Source organism: Chiloscyllium plagiosum, unplaced genomic scaffold (genome assembly GCF_037043375.1).
Source record: "Chiloscyllium plagiosum isolate Xiang-an unplaced genomic scaffold, Cpla_swu_hap1 HiC_scaffold_4, whole genome shotgun sequence".
NCBI lineage: Eukaryota > Metazoa > Chordata > Chondrichthyes > Orectolobiformes > Hemiscylliidae > Chiloscyllium > Chiloscyllium plagiosum.
Window position 1 is genome coordinate 105,547,647 of NW_028270142.1, and position 22,847 is coordinate 105,570,493.

The 22,847-nt window shown below is 38.9% G+C and overlaps 1 protein-coding gene across 1 annotated transcript in view; it reads right to left on the minus strand.

The window, feature by feature from the left end:
• Positions 1-551: 551 nt before the first annotated feature.
• tp53inp1 (tumor protein p53 inducible nuclear protein 1) overlaps positions 552-22,847 on the minus strand; it is a 34,334-nt gene continuing 12,038 nt past the window's right edge. Inside the window, exons 3-4 of the mRNA XM_087986545.1 lie at positions 19,156-19,498; positions 552-3,180 (exon numbers count right to left, since the gene is read on the minus strand). Coding sequence (XP_087842671.1) covers positions 2,931-3,180; positions 19,156-19,498 — 593 coding nt within the window. The 3' untranslated portion in view covers positions 552-2,930. The remainder of the gene's footprint in view (positions 3,181-19,155; positions 19,499-22,847) is intronic.

The window sequence follows — 22,847 nt, forward strand, 5'->3', positions numbered from 1 at the left end:
ACTGTTTGTATCTTCCAGTCCTCTTTGCAACTTGCTTCCTTCATAATGCTCCAAACCCCTGAAAAATTAAATTAAACCCTCCTGCAAGGTAGTTTATCTTCCCATGGAGGAATCGGTCCGTTGGAATCAACCTGTTCACCTCAAACTGTCCCTTATAACTGAGAACTAGTCCCAATGTTCCAGTAAACTGATCCCAGATACTTTATAAGCATTTCTCTAGACAGTTTTTAAACTGCTTTATCATACTCTCTCAATATTCATCAATGCACGGAAATTAGAGAAACCCTGAGATTAGTATCACTGAGCTATTGCTCGTAATTTCCTACATGGCTCCTAAATCCTAGCTTGCAGGACCTCAAGTCTTTCCTTCCTGTAAAATTGATTCCCACTTGGGCCACAACTTGTAAACATTCACCTCCCCATCTCAATGTCCAGCATCCTCTCAACAATCACACCAAAAGCAATGATATCATTTAGACCTCACTGATTTAGAGTTTAGCAGTTTGTTTTGTTCTGCTTTTGTTTCTATTAAAAAATGACAATAATCAAACTCAAATTATTACATTTATTGACAAATTAAACATTTCCACATTTAATACAAGCAAGAAATAAACCATTATTAGAACTTAAAACAAGGAACATATTCCGGTTACGTGGATGGAAAGACAACTAGAAAATATTCATTTTTTTTTAAAAAACAATTTCACTGTGCAAACTGCACTAGTTAACATTTTAGAATCACTAATAAATAGCCATATACTAAATTAGTAAATAAAATTATATCACTAATTCTACAAGTCTATAAAGTTGACACACTTATTTGGCAAAGTGCTGTATTTATTCTGCAAATTGGATAATGATGCCAGTCAGTCAAATGTTCATAAAGTCCTGAATGAGTTAAAATATCTCCAGGCTTTCTCTCATCAATGATCTGGTTCAAATGAATATAAACTGTACAAAGTAACTCCACAAACAAATTCCTTCCTGTGCATAGTTGCATTGTTTGTCATATTTACAGCATCTGGCTCTTTCATATCTTCTTCACATGTAACACAAAACAATGTACTGACGTAATGAATTTACACTGGAAGGCACATATATAACAAAACCAAACATGAACCCCTGTTCGAAATATTCATCAATCCAAAGCTACAGTTTAATGTCTTTATATGTAACATACACTTTCTTGAAGTAACACGTACAAGCTTTGTTCAATTGTTTTTAGGTTTTTTTCTATTGTTTTAATCTCATCACAACCAACGTAATCAACTCTCGATGAAATAAGATACAAAGAAGATTTTATGAAAACAAATTAAGTCAGTCAAATGTTATCAACCTGTACAACATCAAAAGCAGTTAGCAGTTTGGTTAGACTAAATTATCTTAAACGTCCAACTACAGAGTTTTCTATACAGCATAAATGTCTGCAAGCATTTCACCAAATATCCAATTAGAGTCTACCACAATGTTATCAGTGATCAATATCCAAAATAATCATGAAAGAGAGATATTATATCACATTTTCTTCACCAGTGTTAAAGTTTATGCATTTTACAAAGATAGACTTAACTCGGTTTTCTGGACAACCCAAGAGGAATTAATGAGGCCTTTCATAAGATTTGCTGGACAGCAAGGTTTTAAAAGTTTCCTCTATCTGTAGTGAAAACAGTGATGTATGAAAGTAGTTGCAAATTTAAAAACAAATCCTGAGGCATGGTTGGATAATTTGATAATGAATTAAAAATTTCATTACAGATATTTTTGTTGATTTATTGTGTGCAAAACCTTAAAAGTTTATTAACCGAAGTACAGTTATTTATTCTAATTTTCCAATTATTTCTTCAAGGTACTTATCCAGAGTAAAATCTTGTTATATAAAAGTTTTCCTAAGTATGAAATAATAGACAGATATTTGTTTATTATTTCATATGCTCTGCAGTACTAAAAAATCAGGAGAAGATCTGCATTGGGAAAATGATTCTTCAGCAGCTACCAGAACCCACGCTTACTCAAGACATCACATTTCTCCAAAAGAAAATGCAGGAAAATCTTTGGAACATGGGACAGACAAATATTATTAAATGGAAAGATTTTATAACCACGGCAGGTCCATTACTCTGTAAAATATGAAAACCAAAGTATAGTTGGGGGAAAGTCTTTCGTTTAAATAGAGAGCACCAAGGTATCATCCACATCAAAAAGTGTCAAAGCTACAGCAAGTTTATTGGGGTAAAACATGGATAACATAGAAGCATAACATTTTTAGACATATTCAAATTGCCACTAAGAGGGAAGTCATATATGTAGCCCCAAAATTTTTGACTATTTATAAATACCCTGGAGCAATATTAATGCCATCAATCCATAAAAGGTCCATTTCTAATAAAAATGAAATATACATTTACATAGGACTTCCTTGCTGTCACATAGATATTTAGAAAAAATTATACAATGTACTGTCCCTGAGAATACTGTGTTGCGAAATAAGATAAATTTCACTTCACATAACAAAGCACATCTGAAAGTATCATTCCATCTACCAGGCAACATTTGCTACTGATTATGTTGACAGCATTCACGTTTTATAATATAGCTATACGTTGCACATATGCACGCACAATACAAATACATTTGCACAGACAAAATGGATCTTTATTTGGAGATGGAATTCCTAACAAACAAACGAATCCTATATAAGAAAAAGATTGCAAAGAGATTTGTAGATTTTAAGAGTAAAATCCTATCATTCAGAGCAAGGCATTTGGTGATACTGATTTTAAAGCACCCAGAAAGTAGAATAGAAACCCTAAAATACTCCTTGTGATTAATGATTGCTAATTTTGTTAAATATGAAATCCTATAAAAAGTTACATATACATACTGTATTTACAACAAAAACATTGTTTTAAAAATTGAAATAGCAATGACAATTAATAATTATACTGGCGCTGGCAAGGTTGGTGTAGAATATGTCCATTGTGCTTAGCTTGTCGAGAGTTGCACTCTTTAATAAGGTTTTGGCGGCGAATGTTGTTGCGGTTAATGAGGTGTTTTGCACCATGTTCTTTACCACGTTGAACATGACGAAGCTGATTGGCTTGTTCTACAAAACTGGTGTGAGTGGCCAGAGTAGCTGCATAGCAGCGAATATGGTGGCCTACTCTGCTAGGGCTTTCAGTCCTAGAATGAGAACAGAACATCATTTATGCAACCTGTCTTTATCCACGTTATCAAGATAACTCATTACAAATTTAAATTTTACATAAATGTAATGCAGACTATCACAAGTATCATTTTAATCTATTTTTCCCACAGTATTTGATAAGTGCAAAATGCAGCATTTGTTGTGCTATTGAAACTTCCTAATGCTGTTTATTGCCAATGGCTAAAACAATTGAGGAAGTTCTCTTGAACCAAGACACACTGTTTTCAACAACTGCTCCTCACCAAATTACCTGTTCCCTTACCTCTGAAGTAATATAAATGTTTATTGCACTAGTAACACTCATCTTTTTGTTCACAATGTCAGTGCTCTGCCCATAGCATAGCACAGAATACAAACTTTAAAAAGTTTGGATCAATTGGTGCTAATAGAAGGTAGCAAACAGGAGAATAGTAAGGAAAACAGTACCATTGCCAAATCTGAAGATTGCAAAGATATACTTAAGAAATATAGGGACTGAGAGACTGAGGTGTCAGAGGATGATGCTGCAAAGGTTTAAGTAAGAGCACTTGGTAATAAATTGGGTTGTGAGATATTGGATGTGAGTCTTATTGCTCAGCTCAGGACACCAAAACTGCAAACTGGCTCTGGCTTAGCTTGCAAAATTGGTTAGAAAGTGAGATACAGTCAGAAGCAGGAGAGTGGAATTTGCCACAGGAGCTAAAAATAATGGACCGGATCTTGATATCAGGTGGCAGCAAGTTGTGACTCATCCATGACGTGATCTTTGACAACCAGTCTAATAGTGACAAATTAATAAAGATATTCAGTATACACGGGGAAACCTGTGGGGGCTCCAGATGGTATGAAGTGACAGAATGTCAATCAGAAAGAGAAGATGACCAAAAAGATCATTTTGGGGCTCCGGATGTGACAATGCAGTTAGGATGGGCATTCTGATAGGTATTTTGTATGGTAGCAACAAAAATTAAATTTAATACCAACATTTAAGTTAGTCAAAACCTTTATTATTGTAGTGTGGACATCTTAAACAAAAACAGAAATTGCTAATGAAACTCAATAGGTTTGGTAGCATCTGTGTGGAGAACACAGTGAAGTTTTCAAGTGTGATGACTCATCAGATTCTGTTTTATTTTAGATTAGATTAGATTAGATTAGATTTCTGCTTTATTGTAGGCTGCCTGCAAACCCCCTGTAATGGTAATGTTCTTAGATGTGTTCCTGGGTCTGATGAGTAGTTCTGCGAGGGTCTCATAATGGGGGTGCTTTAATCTTCTCTCCATAGGAAAGATGCTGACATTTACCATGACTGATTCTGGACTGGTTAATTACTGTCCGTTGCTTGCAAAGGGATTTTGATCCTACTTTGGATTCTTCAACGAAAAGGATTTCAACTGATATTTTCTTCCAGTCTTATACAATGCGTCATCAAGGCTGAGGGGAGCTAGCCGAAGGGATTCAGTGATAGTCCAACTAACCTTCTTGATTTAACCTGGGTTGGTGCTAGATTGCTCAGGATTCCTCAACATGTCTTTGCTGATGTAGAAGTTATATTCTCTGTTGACAGCATATTTCCAGGACAGGTATGGTGGTGAAAGCATATTGGGCAATCTGTTACAAAAGTATGCTGGATACAAGTAGTATATATTTATAGAAACAAGTTTAAATGTTATGTCATCACAGAAAGTAAGGCTGCATCATTTAATCTAGTTAGTCTTGCACATGTGAATGGAAGCAGGACATTTCTCAATAAAACTGTTCAACCTCTATAACAACCTTGTCACTATATCTGTATTTGTGTAAAATTCCAAATAATATGATGGTTATGGTGAAGTAATGTTTTCAAATAGAGAAGTTAGCATGGATGAAAGCATACTAGTGATAATTTATTACAGTAGAGATCAGTTGGTCTTCAATTAATTTGAAGTGTGAACATGATAGGCATGTCTGAGGGCAATGTCCAGCTATAGACTCTATCAAGGTGTTCAGATATGAAAGAAACATTGGGCAAATGCTCTCTGTTTGGATCAGCTGGTTTCTGGATGAGGTTGTTCCTCTCCTTTAATTTCTTTTGAAATATTAGATGTTGTTTGTCAGAATCTGCCATTGGAGAAAGTGGATTTACAACTTCCAAATTATTAGCATGAGCTCAGAAGCTGACCAATTTTTGTTTTGGGTAACTAAGGCAATGATTTTAGCAATAAAATGAACTGAGAGGCAGACCGTCGACATGAACACCGATATAACAAGAAAGCCAGAACAGTGCTCTGTGGAAGTCAGAGAGTCACAGAGATGTACAGCATGCAAACAGAACCTTCAGTTCAACTATTCTATGCAAACCAGATATCCTAAATTAATCTAGGCCCATTTGCCAGCATTTAGTCCAGATCCCTCTAAACCCTTCCTATTCACATACAAAAAGCAATTCATTTTTCCAGTATGCCATACATCATCGTCAGGTCAATGACTATCACAGGTTTGAGTTGGCATGAAAGCCTGCTTCAGCATACATCTCTAACACTGTCTGGACACAGCCATTCTGGACATCCTGAAAGATATCTTGTTTTTTAGGGATACTTCATTTGATGATAATGTTACTAATAAATTATTTTGAGGAAATTTAAGCCATAACAGTTTAGAGATGGTGACAAACTGCTAAAAATGTGAAATCAAAGATAGAGGGAATAGGACAAATGGACACAAAGCAACTGAGACAGTAGAATGTGTTGTTTTTATTCTCAACTCCTGACATAGAAAGAGGCAGTTTTACCAGACCAAAATCCAAAACCTCACGCTAATATTCTTGGGCATGAGTTTGAATTTTTCATGAAGTATGATGAAATTTGAATTTGATAAAAGTCTGGAATAAAAAGCTAGCCGAATGGTGACTATGTTAAAATCCCATCTGACTCACTAATTTCCTCCAGGGAAGAGAATTCACCACCTTACCTGACCTAGCAATGACTTATCACCTTTACCCCTACCTCCATCTACCTATCCCACTCTCAGCTACCTTCCCCCACCCCACCCCCTCCCATTTATCTCACTAGCCCCTCGGCTCACAGCTTCATTCCTGATGAAGGGCTTTTGCCTCAAATGTCGGTTCTCCTGCTCCTTGGATGCTGCCTGACTTGCTGTGCTTTTCCAGCACCGCACTCTCGACCCATAGCAATGAGTTTCAACTTCCCTCTGAACAAGAGATGGGCAATAAATGCAGGCTAGTCCAGTGATGCCCACATCCCATAACAAATTAAAAAAAAGAAAGGTGGGTTTCATCATGTTCCTCTTCTGATACCTACCCAGTGTCTGATGTCAGGAAGGGTTAGCTGATACTTTCCAAAGTCAAACAATCTGACACTAGTGATGGACCTGACAATGCCCAAATTTACACGAGGAATGGCATAGATCCTAGCCTATGAATATATCTCATCAAGTCAGTAATCGAGACTCAATTTAGAAGGAAAATCCATTACTTGTGATTTTATAAGACAACTATTAATCAATGTTAGGACTATTGCTTTATTATTCTGATGTATTTTTCATGCACAAGTACCTTTATCTTAACCTGTTGGAAATTTATAATTGGTCCTGCTGATTAATGATGTGTAAGATTAGATTAGGTTCCCTACAGTATGGGAATAGGCCCATCAACCCAACAAGTCCATACCGACACTCCGAAAAGTAACCCACCCATACCCATTCCCCTCCCCTATATTTACTCCTGACTAATGCACTTAAAACAATAGGTAATTTAGCATGGCCAATTCACCTCACATCTTGGATTTGGGAGGAAACTGGACCACCCGGAGGAAACCCACGCAGCCATGGGGAGATTGTGCAAACTCCACACAGACAGTCGCCCTAGGCAGGACTTGGACCCTGGTCCCTGGCGCTGTGAGGCTGCAGTGCTAACCACTGAGCCACCATGCCACCCCAGTGTAATTTCACTATTTTCCATTTTTTGTTTGGCTTGGCATAAATTCGCTATCCTTAATTGTTGCAGAAAAAAAATTGGTGCTGAGCTGCCTTCTTGAACCACTGCAGTCCTTAATGTGTTGGGGGACATGCACAATACTGTTAAGATGGGAGTTCCAGGATTTTGACCCAGCAACATTGTTCCAAGTCAGGATGGTAAGTGGTTTGAAGGGGGGGGGGGGGGGATGTGTAGTTGGATGGTGTTCCCATATATCTGCTGCCCTTGGTCTTCCAGGAGGTAGGTGTCATGAATTTGAAAACTGCTGATGAAGGAGCCTTGCTGAGTTACTTGAATGTATCTGTAAATTGTACATACTGCTGCCATTGTGCACTGACAGCAGTGGACATTGAAGGTGGATGGTGTACAAATCAAGTGAGTTGCTTTGTCCTGGATGGTATGAAACTTTGCATGTTTTCGCAGCTGCGCCCATCCAGGCAAGTATTCATTCACATTCTTGATTTGTTCCTGCAGATGGCAGATAAGCATGGGGAAAACAACGGGGGAATGATTTGCCACAGAATTCAAAGCCTCTGACTTGCTCTTGCAGCCACAGTATTTATATAGTTTTATATGTAGTTTTAAAGTTTATGATTGATAGTGGGGAATTCATTAATGGTCTTGCCATTCAATGTCAAGACAAATTAGATTAGATTCTCTGCTATTTCCTAGATCATTGCCTAGCACTTGTTTTGCCCGAATGTTACTTGCCATATATTGATTCAAGGAGAAAGTGAGGACTGCAGATGCTGGAGATCAGAGCTGAAAATGTGTTGCTAGAAAAGCGCAGCAGGTCAGGCAGCATCCAAGGAACAGGAGAATCGACGTTTCGGGCATAAGCCCTTCCTGAAGAAGGGCTTATGACCGAAATGTCGATTCTCCTGTTCCTTGGATGCTGCCTGACCTGCTGCGCTTTTCCAGCAACACATTTTCAGCATATATCGATTCAAGCCAAGGTGTTGCTCAGGACCGGTTGCTTTAGTATCTGAGTCATTACAAATGGTGCTGCATATTGTGTATTCATCAGCCAACTTCTGACCTTACAATGGAAGGAAGATAATTGATGCAGCAGTTGAAGATCGTACTTGGAGTAAGAGAATTGTCTTTGAGTAACCACAACTATCTTCCTTTGTGCTAAGTATGACTCTAATCTGCAAATAGGCTTTGCTGATTCACATTGACTTCAGTTTAGCTTGAGATCCTTAATGCCATACTCTGTCAAATGCCGTCTTGATATCAAGGGCAATTATTCTCATCTCTGGAATTCAATTCCTGTGTTTAGACCAAAACTACGAGTTTAGGAGCAGAATGCTCTTGGTGGAACTCAAACTGAGTATCAGTGAAAACTTTGCAAGTGTTGCGTGATAGTACTGTCAATGATTTTTTCCGTTGCTGCTGCTGGAGGGAACACTGACTGAACAAAAGTAACTCAACCAATAATAACCCTTTTTGCGAACAGGACATACCTTGGTAATTTTCCACATTATCCGCCACTGTTGTAGCTGCCCTGGAACAACTTGGCTAGGGGTACAGAAAGTTCTGGAGTACAAGTCTTCAGTACTATTTCTGGATTGCTGTCTAGGCCAATAACCTTTGCAATACTCAGTGCCTTAGCTATTTCTTAATATCATGTGGAGTGAATCAAATTGTTTAAAGACTGATAGCTGTGGCGCTGGGGATCTCAGGAAGAGGACAAGTCCTTTAATGGTAGGTTTATTATAATAACTGGTAAAATTTATCTAGTTGATAAGTTTACCAAGTAAGTTTTAAATAGACTTATTTAACAGTTATTTACTTATATATTTAAGTTTGAGAGAATGGTTTGCAGCTGGAGTTTAATTGCAGAAGAGATATTAAAGAAATAAAAGGCTCAATAGTTCCAAAATATTGAGAATACCAGTATCTTTAAACAAATGATAAAGGTGCTGTCCATTTCACCTTCAAATGTTACCATCCAGTGTCTTCCTGACAAACCTCTTCAGTCCCCTTCCTTTCAAGACCCCAACTTCACTGCCATGATGTGCCTGAAGTGTCCCCTTTCTGCAATTCACATAGCTCTATGTAAAACACTCTTGAAGAAAATTATTACTATAAGTTAGACCTTCTTTGATGATCAAATCTTGCTGCGAGACAGGTAGCAGAAAAGGAAATAATGATTTTTAAGATACAGGCAAGGAACCATTGGAACAAGCAAGGGAAGATGGTCAGAGCAAAGTGCCAATGGTGAGGAATGAATACTCCACACTGTTCTAGATATGTACAGCTCCGTCAGCACTCTAGAAGCTTGACATCATCCAGGATAGTTTGTGCACATTAGTAGCAGCAATACAATGCAGGCAGAAATTCACCAAGGCTCCCTAGACACCACCTTCCAACCAAAGTCACCATCAACCCACGTTCCTTAATTACCACACCAGACATCAGATCAGCCTTCTTGAGTAAACCAGAGGAAGGTGACTGGCTGGTCCCCGGCTGTTCACTCAGATCCGAGGTGGACCAGCTGGTGTAAGTATTTGCTGAGATCTTTACTCTTTCCTTGCTGCAATGTGAAGTCCCCACCTGCTTCAGGAAGACCACCATCATCCCAATACCAAAGAAAACACATGCAACGTGCCTCAACGATTACAATTCAGTAGCTCCGATCTCCATAATCATGAAGTGCTTTGAGAGGTTAGTCATGGCCCACATCACTTTTAGCATCCAAGCCTACCTCGATCCTCTGCAATTTGCCTACTGGCAAAACAGATCCACAGCTGATGCCATTTTCCTAGCCCTACACCCATCCCCGGAACATCTGCAAAACAAGGACACCTACATTAGGTTCCTACTCACCGACTACAACTCCACCTTTAACACCATAATCCCCGACCAGACTAATCTGAAAACTCCAAGAACTAGGTCTCGGCTCCGCCCTCTGTGACGGGATCCTCAGCTTCCTAACCCACAGACAATAATCAGTGAAGATAGGCGACAACACCTCCTCCACAATAATCCTCAATACTGGCCTCTTCACAAGGATGCGTACTCATCCCACTAATGTACCTCCCTCTACACACATGACTGTGTGGCCAAATTTCATACAAACGTCATCTACAAGTTTGCTGATAACACTACCGTTGTAGGCCAAATATCAAACAATGATGAGTCTGAATACAGGAAGGGGATAGAGTGCTTGGTGCTGGTGCAATGATAACAACCTCTCTCTCAATGTCAGCAAAACAAAAAAAAAACTGATCATTGATTTCAGGAAGAAAGGAGGAGGATCCCTATTTCCATCAATGGAGCTGAAGTGGAGAGTGTTGAGAGCGTCAAGTTCCTAAGAGTATGATAACCAACAATCTGTCTTGGACCACCCACGTAAATGCAATGGTCAGGATGGCACATCAATGCCTCTTCCTCAGGAGGCTTAGGAAATTTGGCATATCCATAAGGACTCTCACCTACTTTTACAGATGCACCATAGAAAGCTATCTGTCTTGGTGCATAATGGCCTGGTACATCAACTGCTCTGCCCAGGACCATAAGAAACTACAGAAAGTTGTGTGCACAGCCCAGACCATCACTGAAGCCAACCTCCCATCCATGGACTCTATTTACACTTTTCACTGCTGCAGAAAGGCTGCCAACATCCCCGTGTGGGCGGCACGGTGGCAGAGTGGTTAGCACTGCTGTCTCACAGCGCCAGAGACCCGGGTTCAATTCCCACCTCAGGCGACTGACTGTGTGGAGTTTGCATGTTCTCCCCGTGTCTGCGTGGGTTTCCTCCGGGTGCTCCGGTTTCCTCCCACAGTCCAAAGATGTGCAGGTCAGGTGAATTGGCCATGCTAAATTGCCCGTAATGTTAGGTAAGGGGTATGGGTGGGTTACGCTTCGGCGGGTCGGTGTGGACTTGTTGGGCCGAAGGGCCTGTTTCCACATTGTAAAGTAATCTAATCTAATCTAAACATCAAAGATCCTGCCCACACCAGTAATACTCTCTTCAAACCTCTTCCATCAGGCAAAAGATACAGAAGCTTAAACATACGTACCAACAGGTTCAAGAACAGCTTCTTCAGTGTTATTACAGTGCTGAATGGACGTCTCTAATTTCTAATCTAAATGCTGATCTTGCTTTTGTGCACCTCCTGTACAGTTGTTACCTTGTATGCCTGACTCTAAGTACCTTCTGACCTGTACATCATTGTTTACTATGATCTGCCTGTACTGCTTTCAAAACAAAACTTTTCAGTGTACTTACATACATGTGACAATAATAAATCAAATCAAATCAAATCAAATCAAACCAAACCACTTCTATCTTGGAGAACAAGGGCAGTAGGTACACCTCCATTGGCAAGATCCCCTCCACACCACTCCCAATTCAGACTTGGAAATATATCACCATTCCTTCAGCGTTGCTGGTTTAAAATCCTGGAACTCCCTCTTTAAACACCACTGTAGGTGTGCACACGTTGTGTAGATTGCACAGATCCTTGAAGGCAACTCATTAACTCTGTCGAATCAGTTAATTATTATCTGAATATCTAGTAAACACATCCTTTACAATAGATTGTAGAGCTTATGTGAAAAAAAGGGATGCAAATATTTCCACACTACTGGAGGTTCCATGTTCTCTCTCTCAAGCAGTGGAGTTACATTTGCAATACATAGACACAACTGCAGAATTAAGAGAATTTTGAAAGAGAATCAGCAACACACCCATCATCTCTTTCAATATTCTAGGGTGAAGGTTCTTGGATCCGAAGGATTCATCAACTTTCAGTCCCATTAATTTTTCCAATAGAATCTTAGAGATGTTCAGTACGGAAATACTCTATTTATCCCATCCGTGCCCCTCATGATTTTATAAATCTCCATAGGGTCACCTCTCCGCCTCTGACGCTCCAGAGAACACAGCCCCAGCCTGTTCAGCCTCTCCCTGTAGCTCAAATCCTCCAACTCTGGCAGCATCCTTGTAAATATTTTCTGAACCCTTTCAAGTTTCACAACATCCTTCTAATGGGAAGGAGACCAGAATTGCATGCAACATTTCAAAAGTGGCCCAACCAACGTCCTGTACAGCCGCAACATGACCTCTCAACTCCTATACTCAATACCCTGATCAATAAAGGAAAGCATATCAAACACCTTCTTCACTATCCTATCTGCCTGCGACTCCACTTTCAAGAAACAATGAACCTCATTTCAAGATCTCTTTGTTCAGCAACACTCCACAGGACCTTATCATTAAGTGTATAAGGCCTGCTAAGATTTGTTTTCCCAAAATGCAGGACCTGGCATTTATTTAAAGTAAACTCTAGCTGCCATTCCTCAGCCCTTTGCCCATCCGATCAAGATCCCATTGTACTCTGAAGTAACCTTCTTCACTGTTCACTACACCTCCAATTTTGGTGTCATCTGCATGATTCCATGAATGAATACAAAAACCTATGGAAGTTTTCTAAATCCATTTATGTTCTGTTATTTTACATTCTGATTGAATTCCTCTTTGTTCATCAATTTCTCGGTCCTCCTTTGTAGAGTTCCAAAATTCTCCCAATCCTCAGGCTTACAACTTGTTTGGCTACATTATATGCCTCCCCTTTTGATTTAAAGTCTATCTTTACTTCCCTTGTTAGCCAGGGCACTCACACCTTTGTTACTTAAAAGAATATGTTTTGTTAAAATCAAGAATTATTTCATTCAGTACTGGCCATTAACTATTTACCATCAAAACAGCTACAGCCAACTTCCTCCTCATGCATACAGATTGATATTGTTTAGCTCAAGAATCTAGTTTCAGATCAAACAACATTTTTGTTTAAACATAATGGAAAATGCTATCATATTATGGCCATTATTCCATCAATATTCTTTTACAATCAGATTATTAATTAATCTTTTCAAATTACACAAATGCTACTACTTCTAAAATTATTTTCTAGATTAATGTGTTGAGGAAGCAACAAGGGCCAGGTTCTCACAAACACAATCTTCGTCGACAGCATTGTTGCTCATGAGATTTACTCATTTGAAAAGTAGACTATTTAACGGCCTATAAACCATTTCTACTAATGTCTGTTGCTACTTGCTATTTCTTACCTTCAATCAAGTTATACATCCTGTTGTTTTGATGTGATGTCCTGACAAAATTATACTGACCGTTCCCTTTTCGTCTAACGCTTCCAAATGTTGATCATTCTTTTGATATCTAGTTCCCAGTCTTGGTTATTCTGCAGCCATATCTCTGTATTAGCAAATAAATTTTACTTCTACTGGCACTGTCAATTCACCTACCTTGCTGTGAGTGCTGCATGTACACGGATGGAGTGATTAATTCTGCCTTTAACATTATTCCTTAAACTGACCCTGGTTGATTTGAGATTTTGTTTCTATTACTTTCCACTTTCATTCACAGTTCTTCTACATTCCATACCAGCTTTGTTTTTATTGTGTCTGAATTTCCTTTTGGGTTCCCATCACTTTGACAAGTTAGACTAACCCTTCCAACAACACCAACATATTGCCTCATGAGGACATTAGTCCCGTCCTGTCAAGATGTAACCTGTCCTTGCACTGGTTCCAGAACCAGTCCCAATGCCCCAGAAGTTTAAAGCCCTCTCTCCTGTTGCCATTTTACTAGATATTCATTTGCTCAATCTTCCTAATTCTACATTCACTAGCACGTGGTACTGGGAGCAGCTTAAGATTACTTCATTCAAGGTTCTGTTTTTGAATCTCTTCCTTAGTTCCCCAAATTCTTTCAGGACTTCTTCCCACTTTCTACTCATTTCCTTGTTGCCAGTGTCTATTATGCCCACTAACTGTTTGTGTAAGATTAGATTCCCTACCGTGTGGAAACAGGCCCATTGGTCCAACAAGTCCACATCGACCTTCCAAAGAGTAACCCATCTGGACCCATTTCCCTCTGACTAATGCAATTTAGCATGGCTAATTCACCTGACCTACACATGTTTGGATTGTTGGAGGAAACCGGAGCACCCAGAGGAAACCCACGCAGACACAGGGAGAATGTGCAAACTCCAGCCTGAGGCTGGAATCAAACCCGGATCCCTGCTGCTGTGAGGCAGCAGTGCTAACCACTGAGCCACTGTGCCGCCCTGTTCATTCTCTGTTAAAAGAATCTCCTGCATCCAGTTTGTCACATCGTCAACCCCGACTCCAGAGAGGCAACATACTGACTTGAAGTGACATCCAGAACCACAGAAACATGTGTCTGTTTCCCCAGGTACCTAAATCACCTATTATTATCCTTCCAAGCTCCTTCCCTTTCCAAGGAGCTGAATCACTTGCAGGATCACAAGTTTGGCTCTTGTTACATTCTTCTGATCATCACCCTCACCAGTATCCAAAGTGGAAAAACAATTAGCCTGCAAGATAAAAACAATAAGCCTACAGAACCTGCTTAATCTCTCTAGACAGTCTAGCGACCAGTCACAAATTTCCTGTGCTTGCTTGGACTTGATCTGTAATGTAACAATTTCAATAAACGCGCTATCCACATAGTTCTGAACTTCGTAGATGTACCACAGTGACTCCAGCCAAAGCTCAAGTTCCAAAACCCAGAGCTCAAGTTTTTGCAGTTGGAGACACTTGCAGCACACTATAATCTAGGCCACATAAACTGTCCTTAACTCATGTGGCACAGGGTGGACACTCCACATAGTCAAGCTATCCTGCCATGCCTTAAGCATGCTTTCAGTCTACTTACATGAAGGTGGAGATGAAGAAACAGAACTAAAATTACTCATCAGTCGATCCCAATGAACCTACCTTGACCTTGCTGTCTGCCTTCCTCAACATCTGTTTCCATTTCTGGGATAGGCCCACCCCCAATATCCATGACAAACCAATCGATCCCACAGTTATCTGAACTACCCATCCTCACACCCTGCTTCCTGTAAAGATTTTATTCCATTCTCCCAGTTCCTCTGTCTCCATCACACCTGTTCTGATTATGCCAACTTCGAGAAGGGGCCTCCCAAATGTTCATCTTCTTCTTCAACCAACAATTCCCCAGCACTCTTGTTGATTGAGCCCTCACCCATCTCCTGCACTTCAGCCCTCATCCCCCACCTTCCCTCCCACAACAGTGATAAGTCCCCCTTGACTTCACCTGCCATCCCAACAGCATCCACATCCAGAGACCATTAGACGCCATTTCCACCACATCCAGCAGGATGCTACCACCGGACACATTCCTCACCACTTCCCTGTCAGCCTTCTGTAAGGAGAAAGTGAGGACTGCAGATGCTGGAGACCAGAGTTGAATTCCTGAAGAAGGGCTTATGCCCGAAACATCGATTCTCCTGCTCCTCGGATGCTGCCTGGCCTGCTGTGTTTTTCCAGCACCACATTTTTCAACTCCAGCCTTCTGTAAGGGCCATTCCCTCCAGCACACCCTGGTCCACTCCTCCTTCACTGTCAAGCACCCCCAAAGCTCCACAGCATCTTCCCCTGCAATCGCAGAAGGTGAAACACCTGTCCATTTACTTCCTCCCTCCTCAGTATCCATGGACCCAATCACACCTACTAGACGAAGCAGTCCTTTACCTGCATTTGACACAATCTAGTCTACTGCATTTGCTGCTCACAACATGACTTCCTCTACATTGGGGAAACGAAGCGTAGACTGAGTGATTGCTTCACAGAAAATCTATGTTCTGCCTGCAAAAAAGATTGAGTTGCTTGCCAGTTCAACACACCACTCTGTTCCATGGCCAACATCACAGTCTAAGTTTTACTGTAGTGTTCCAGCACAGATCAGTGCAAGCTGGAAGAACAGCATTTCATTTTCCACTTGGGAACTCTTCTGAACTCAGTTCTGAGTTAAACAATTTTAGGGCTTGAGGCACCTTCACATGTGCTTACTCCAATTTCTACACACAGACCTTGTTATCACAGTCTGCTATTACACATTACCCATTGTTAGCCACTAATTGTCCACTAATAGCTATGCATTCTCCCAGGCTGATGGTTAGCTTTGTCCATCTGTTCTTCTTCGCTTTCAGCTCTATCTCCATGTATCGTTCACTCTTTACCACCTCTCCCCACCCTATCTTCTGCCTAAAAACTAACCTTTTCCTAACTCCCATCAGTTCTCAGGAAGGGTCATTGAACCCGAAATATTAACTTTGATTTCTCTCCACAGATGCTGCCAGACCTGCTGATCCTTTCCAGCAAATTCTTTTATGTATGTTTCTGTCTCTCTCTGTCTGACTTACAGTCTTTCTCTTGCCAATTCATCTGGACCAATGGTTATTCTACATATTGATTAATTAGTATCTGCTGAATATAGGGAAACTTCCTTTTTTTGCATAACCATCACACATGGTTTTGGGAAGTTAACACGCCAATCAATTTAAGTATCAAATAAATATAACGTTCCTATGATTATATGTACTTGCTACAAGTAAGGAATACATAGCCAATTGAATTGGTACTGTTTTTGAGAGTCTATCAGTGGAAAATTACTTACTTTCTAGAAATAACTATTCTACAACTCTGTTTGAACAGATTATAAAAGTGCGGCGCACACTTTAGAGTGATCTGATCAGAGGAATAAAAAACAGCTGCAAAAATATCATACGAGCATTTTAGAAAAAATTAACAAAAGAATAGCTGAACCATATGGATTTAATTATCCCTTTAAGAAAGCTTTTCTTTTCAAATTTTAAACAATGTAAAAGGAACTCTTGTTTAGGTTGAACACGTGCACTGCAAAATTAAAGTTAAAAATTAAAAATTAAACCAATTTTTTTTGGCAAGTTGTCTAGTAAGGAACACTTTGCCCTGACATTATGTAGTAATCATTCATTGCTACTGCACATTGCATTTATTTTGCATTCCGTGAGAACTGAAAACTTTAAAAGTTTTAAATATGATTTTGGTCTTAAATTGTCGAATAGTCAGTTTTACCATTCTTCAAGTATATTTAATCTGATCAGGAGAAAATGAGGACTGCAGATGCTGGAGATCAGAGCTGAAAATGTGTTGCTGGAAAAGCGCAGCAGGTCAGGCAGCATCCAAGGAACAGGAGAATCGACGTTTCGGGCATGAGCCCTTCTTCAGGAATGAGCTCATTCCTGAAGAAGGGCTCATGCCCGAAACGTCGATTCTCCTGCTCCTTGGATGCTGCCTGACCTGCTGCGCTTTTCCAGCAACACATTTTATTCTGATCAGGACCTCCTTATAAGATTTCTTTATTCATCCACACTTTTCAATGCCCACAATGTAAGTTTAAGCTTTTCATTTTATCAATGACAAACAAAAACACGAAGAGGTGCAATTACATATTCTTAGCAGGCATGTTCCTACATTACAAAAATACCACTAATTTTCAAACTAGATTACTAGTTTGAAATGTATCATTTCAAATAACACACAAAGTTTCTTTAAATCATTTATTGTTAAGGTAAAGTCACCGTAGTCTCACCAGACCATGGGCTACTCTCTCATTAGTGAGAGAAACGTCTGGTGGTGGTTTAAACTGGGGGTCACTGTGCCTTAGATAATGGGAGAGATTGAGAAGGTAGGATATACATGGTAACCTCAGCCAGTGCAGGATCTGAGCCCACACTATTTGGTTTGTGATACAGAGTGAGGCAATCACACAGCCAACTGAGTCAACCGACCTACTGTAAGTACGTACTTATCATCTATCCTTAATTGTTCTCGAGATGGTTACAACGCCATTGCAGAAGTCACATATGGTGAGGTTTCCTTCCCTGAAGGATAATTGTGAATCTTTGCAATAATACAAAAGCTTCATGGTCATTACTGATATTGGCTCTTTATTTTGCATTTATTTAAATTGAATTTGAATCCCCACACTGCCAAGATGGGATTCGAGTTCATGCTTTAGAGCATTGAGGAGACCATATTTGGCACACTGTATACAGTATTGGTCACCGTACTTACAAAAGGATGTTAATGCATTGGAAGCAGTTCAGATAAGGTTTACTAGCTTAATACCTGAAACAACTAGATTGCCTGATGATAAAAGGTTCGACAGGTTGAGCCTTTGGAGTTTAGAATTAAGGTGACTTAATTGAAACATATAAAGATCCTGACGGGACTTGACTGAGTGGATGCAACGTCTAGAACTAAGGATCATATTTAAATATAAGGAGGCACTCATTTAAAACAGAGATGAAGAATTTTTTCTCTCAGAGATGTGAATTTTTGACATTCTCCTCCTCAAAATTCAGTAGTCTTTAAATATTTAAACACAGATCAATAGATTCTTGGTTATCAAGGGGTGAAAAATTATTAGGGCTTTTATACCAATGTAGAGTTGAGATTAAAATGAGATCAGCCATGATCATATTGAATACTACAGTAGGCTCAAAGAACAGAGAGTTGTTCCTTGTTCATATGTTTGTATGTCTCCAGACAGATCTATGGATTACTGGTCCTGTAGGATAACCAGAATGTCAGCTAACCAAAGCAAATGTAATCAACTTGATGTTGGATAGAAAAGGAAATCATGTCTCTTCACCCAACTACATGTGGAGTTTAATATTAAAGTCCAAATAATGTTGATCAAAGGAGTCTTATGTATTTGTTTTATGAAAAATGACAGGTTTTCAAGTTCTAAAGAAATATAGTTGCACAATCAAGGCTCAGCTTTTGTGCAACTTTACAATTTTCATTCCTCAACAATACTTTGGGCAAGACATTATTACTTGAAAATCTAAATATCAATCTGTAGTACAGTTTTGAGATTGCCATATTATATTTTTGTAATAAATATTGGGACTACAATAGTCTGTATTTCAGTTCTAGTATCCACCAAGTTCATCACTCAACATGCTGTGTCTTAGATATTCATGTCTCGAGTTTCTGCTCAATCAAAATAAAGTTTCCATGTTTTGTAATTTAAAGAATGTACATTTTGTAAATTTTAAAAATTAAAATATGATCAGAAGTTCTCTTTTTCATGTAACTCCCAATTTGTATTTTATAAGTTTCAACATCACCATTTCTACAAACCTACCTGATAGTTTCATTCTCATATTCAACAGACCTGCTGTTCTCTCTCATATTGCTTCGGACATTGTGCACTGTATATACAGACATGCTGGGGTGTTCAATAAGAAGATTTTCCATTGGACTGGTCTCCACCTGCACTGGGGCATGACCACCTGCAGTGAAACATGGGGGAGGGGTAATGAACCAGCTCTCCTCCAAAGTACAGGAGTCAAGCTGAAGAAAGCAAGGGTCACTGCAATTGCCGAGCAACTCAAGAGAAGAGGTTGAAGAAGAGAAAATAGCTGATTTTGGAGAGCTTTCTCTGTCTATGCCATCCAATTCTTCTCTAGAGAATTCAGTGCAAGCATCTAACAAGCAGTCAAGTTGTGTTAGAGTGAGGAGACAGAAAAAAAGGGGCATGCAAGTGGCAAAGCATTAAAGTTTAAAAAATGAAGCAGGTATCAGGGATAGGATGAGAAAAGGAAACATTTATTAATTTTATTTTATAATAATCCTGCAGATTATATTCAATACATATTTGTACACACATGTTGACAATAAAGAACAAAGCATTACAATAAGTTGTGAACCTACAGGATTTTCCAATCATTAAGTTGTGCCACTTTTAAAAACAAATATTATGAACATGAACTGATGAATACATACTAACTGAGCATGGTTTCAAAACACCATAGTAAACATCTTCCTACAATTAAAGTATACTGTGCCTTCAACATATTTACAGCATTAAATAAAGTATGCTGTGCCTTCAACACGGCTTGAAGAATGGAATATTTTATACATTAAAAAAGCATACAATTAAACCTTTTATGCAGCACATGTCTTTTATGTAATATTAATTTCAATATTACTACATGAATTGTATTAGCAATGACTTAAAATTGAGAAAGATGAGTAGAAATGTATGAGTTAAATTTGATACTTGAAATTCCAAATATTATAAATGCCATGATACAATGAGCCTATGAGAAAGTTGCCAAATCAAGAGTACAGTACAGAACTAAGATTAATGATGGCCTGGATTTTTGAAATTGTAATGACAGCAAAGACTGTCAGTGTTCACTATCATTACTTTGTGAAACTAACAACAACTTGGAGTGAACTACACATTTGCAATTAAATGCAAAAATCTGGAAATTGATGCCACCAAATCCCTCCTCCCTCATATGGGTCCACAATTGATTTCAGCCTGACAATCAGGTCAATGAAAAATCACCTCAAGAGCTTCCTTATTTCCTTTTCATTATTACTTTTGCTGCTAAAAGCTCTTAAAAATTGATGCACCTTGTTGAAGGAGGTAACCTGGGTTTTTAAACAGTATACTAATTCATTTATTTTTGAACAATGTGTCTAATCATGAAAACAGATTTTTCACAGACTCAAAATAATCCAAATTTTTATACTATTTCAGTTTCTACATTAATCCTATTTGTATGTCTCAACCTTTACTTCACCTTCTGCAAAATTTAAAAAGGCAAATGATAAACATTGCTTGTTACTTCCTGTTTTGCTGTCCACAATATATTTAGTTGTTTGACCTGCTTTGATCTTTACTAGGCACCATTCTCTAGCTAACATCAGAGTGAAATTAATGTCAGGGAATGTGAAACCCACAGCATAGAGATTATTAGATTTTTATGGAAAGCTTTCTTTGAGATTTTTGCAGTAAACAACATTATTTCACTGAAGGTCTCAAGTTCAGTTCTTCGTTTCTGTTGATAGATTATCCTAACTGGTAGTCAAATGGAAATGCTATAGTTGACTTGAGTATCTCTAGACTAGAGCGCACAATCCTGATCATCATCCAACAGCCAACTGCTGGAAAAGATGTGTAATACAGGAAAAGGATCAGTCCTGGCAACATATATATTTAATAGTATGGTTGCAAATAAGTTCCTGGTATTCTTTCACAAGTGGTGCAATATAGTTGTATGAAGTGTCTTAATTAAATACTTGAGTGGTCTAATTGCATGCATACTGTTTTAATATCCAAAGTCTTATTATGCAGTACAAATTGGTTCCAAGATATGTAAATGAGGGCCATAAATTCAACTGCACAGTAAGATACAGCTGGATACAAATGTAGCACAGACAGGATCTCAAATCTGCAGTCAGTAGCCGCTTCACCAAAATAACAACTTGGGAAAAAGTGGTTTTGAAAATTTGTAGAATACCTATAAACAAAAACTGCAAAAATTCCACTGGAAATGCATTTTAAAACCTTTAAAAATCTCATTGCTACATTCTCAACTCTACATCGCTATTTCTGTTTGCTTAAAAACAGATTCATTTCATTAAAATTACTGAAAAGAAATTGAGAGTTTACATCTGTTACTCTATTGTAAGATACAAAATAGTTTTGTTTTTACAGAAGCACCTGTCCCAGAAGAACTGTATAGTGATCCATAGAGATCTCAGTAGGAGATTTGTCCGGTAAGCTTGTTTCACCTTTCCACTAGTTTGTTCCTGATCCATATCTCAAACATATTTACCTGCCTTCATTGCGTGTCCCTTGATATTCTTGATTGCAGCCTTGAACATTTAAATTGACCCAGCATTCAGAGGGAATTCCCAATGTCCAACATCCTTTGTACGGAAAATGTGCTTTCTGATTTAATTATAGAGTCATAGAGAAGTACAGCATGGAAACAGACCCATCAGCCTAACTCGTCCATGCCGACCAGATGTCCCAACCCAATCTAGTCCCACCTGCCAGCACCTGGCCCATATCCCTCCAAACCCTTCCTATTCATATACCCATCCAAATGCCTTTTAAATGTTGCAATTGTACCAGCCTCCACAACTTTCTCTGGTGAAAACGTTGCCCGATTAGGTCTCTTTTATATCTTTCCCCTCTCACCCTAAACCTATACCCTCTAGCTCTGGATTCCTTGACCCCAGGGAAAAGACTTCGCCAATTTATCCTATCCATGCCCCTCATAATTTTATAAACCTCTATGAGGATACCCCTCAGCCTCTGATGCTCCAGGGAAAACAGCCCCAGTCTGTTCAGCCTCTCCCTATAGTTCAAATCCTCCATCCCTAGCAGCATCCTGTAAATCTTTTCTGAACCCTTTCAAGTTTCACAACATCTTTCCGATAGGAAGGAGACCAGAATTGCAAGCAATATTCCAACAGTGGCCTAACCAATGACCTGTACAGCCGCAAAATGACTTCTTAACTGACCAGCTTCAATTTTATAATTATGCTCTCTTGTTCTGGATCACTTAAACCGAGGGAATAGTTTCAATTTATTGAATTCAAGCCCAAATTTTGTTAAAAAAAAAACTCAAAAGAAAATGTTGTGCTTGAACCTGTGATCAAACCGAAATAAACATCCTAGCTCAGTAGATGTAACTAACGAAGAGAAGCATTGGATACTGGATTTTCATGACATTGATAAGGACATATTTAATTATCCAACATGAGTGATAAGAGTTTAGAAGCATCCTTGATTAATAAGAGATCTAAGCTACAGCCTATTTATAGAATAGCCAATTAAAGTTGATTTAAATAAAAATGAAAAAAGTCATGGCAATTCCATAATAATATTTATGGAAAGAAACACCAATATTTGTAGATAACTCAATCACTTAATTTTTTTTCCTATAAATTCACTGATACGAATATCACTGTCTTGGTCAGCGTGAGTGACTTGTGAGGGCCATTTTAAGGGCAGATAAGAGACAAGCACAT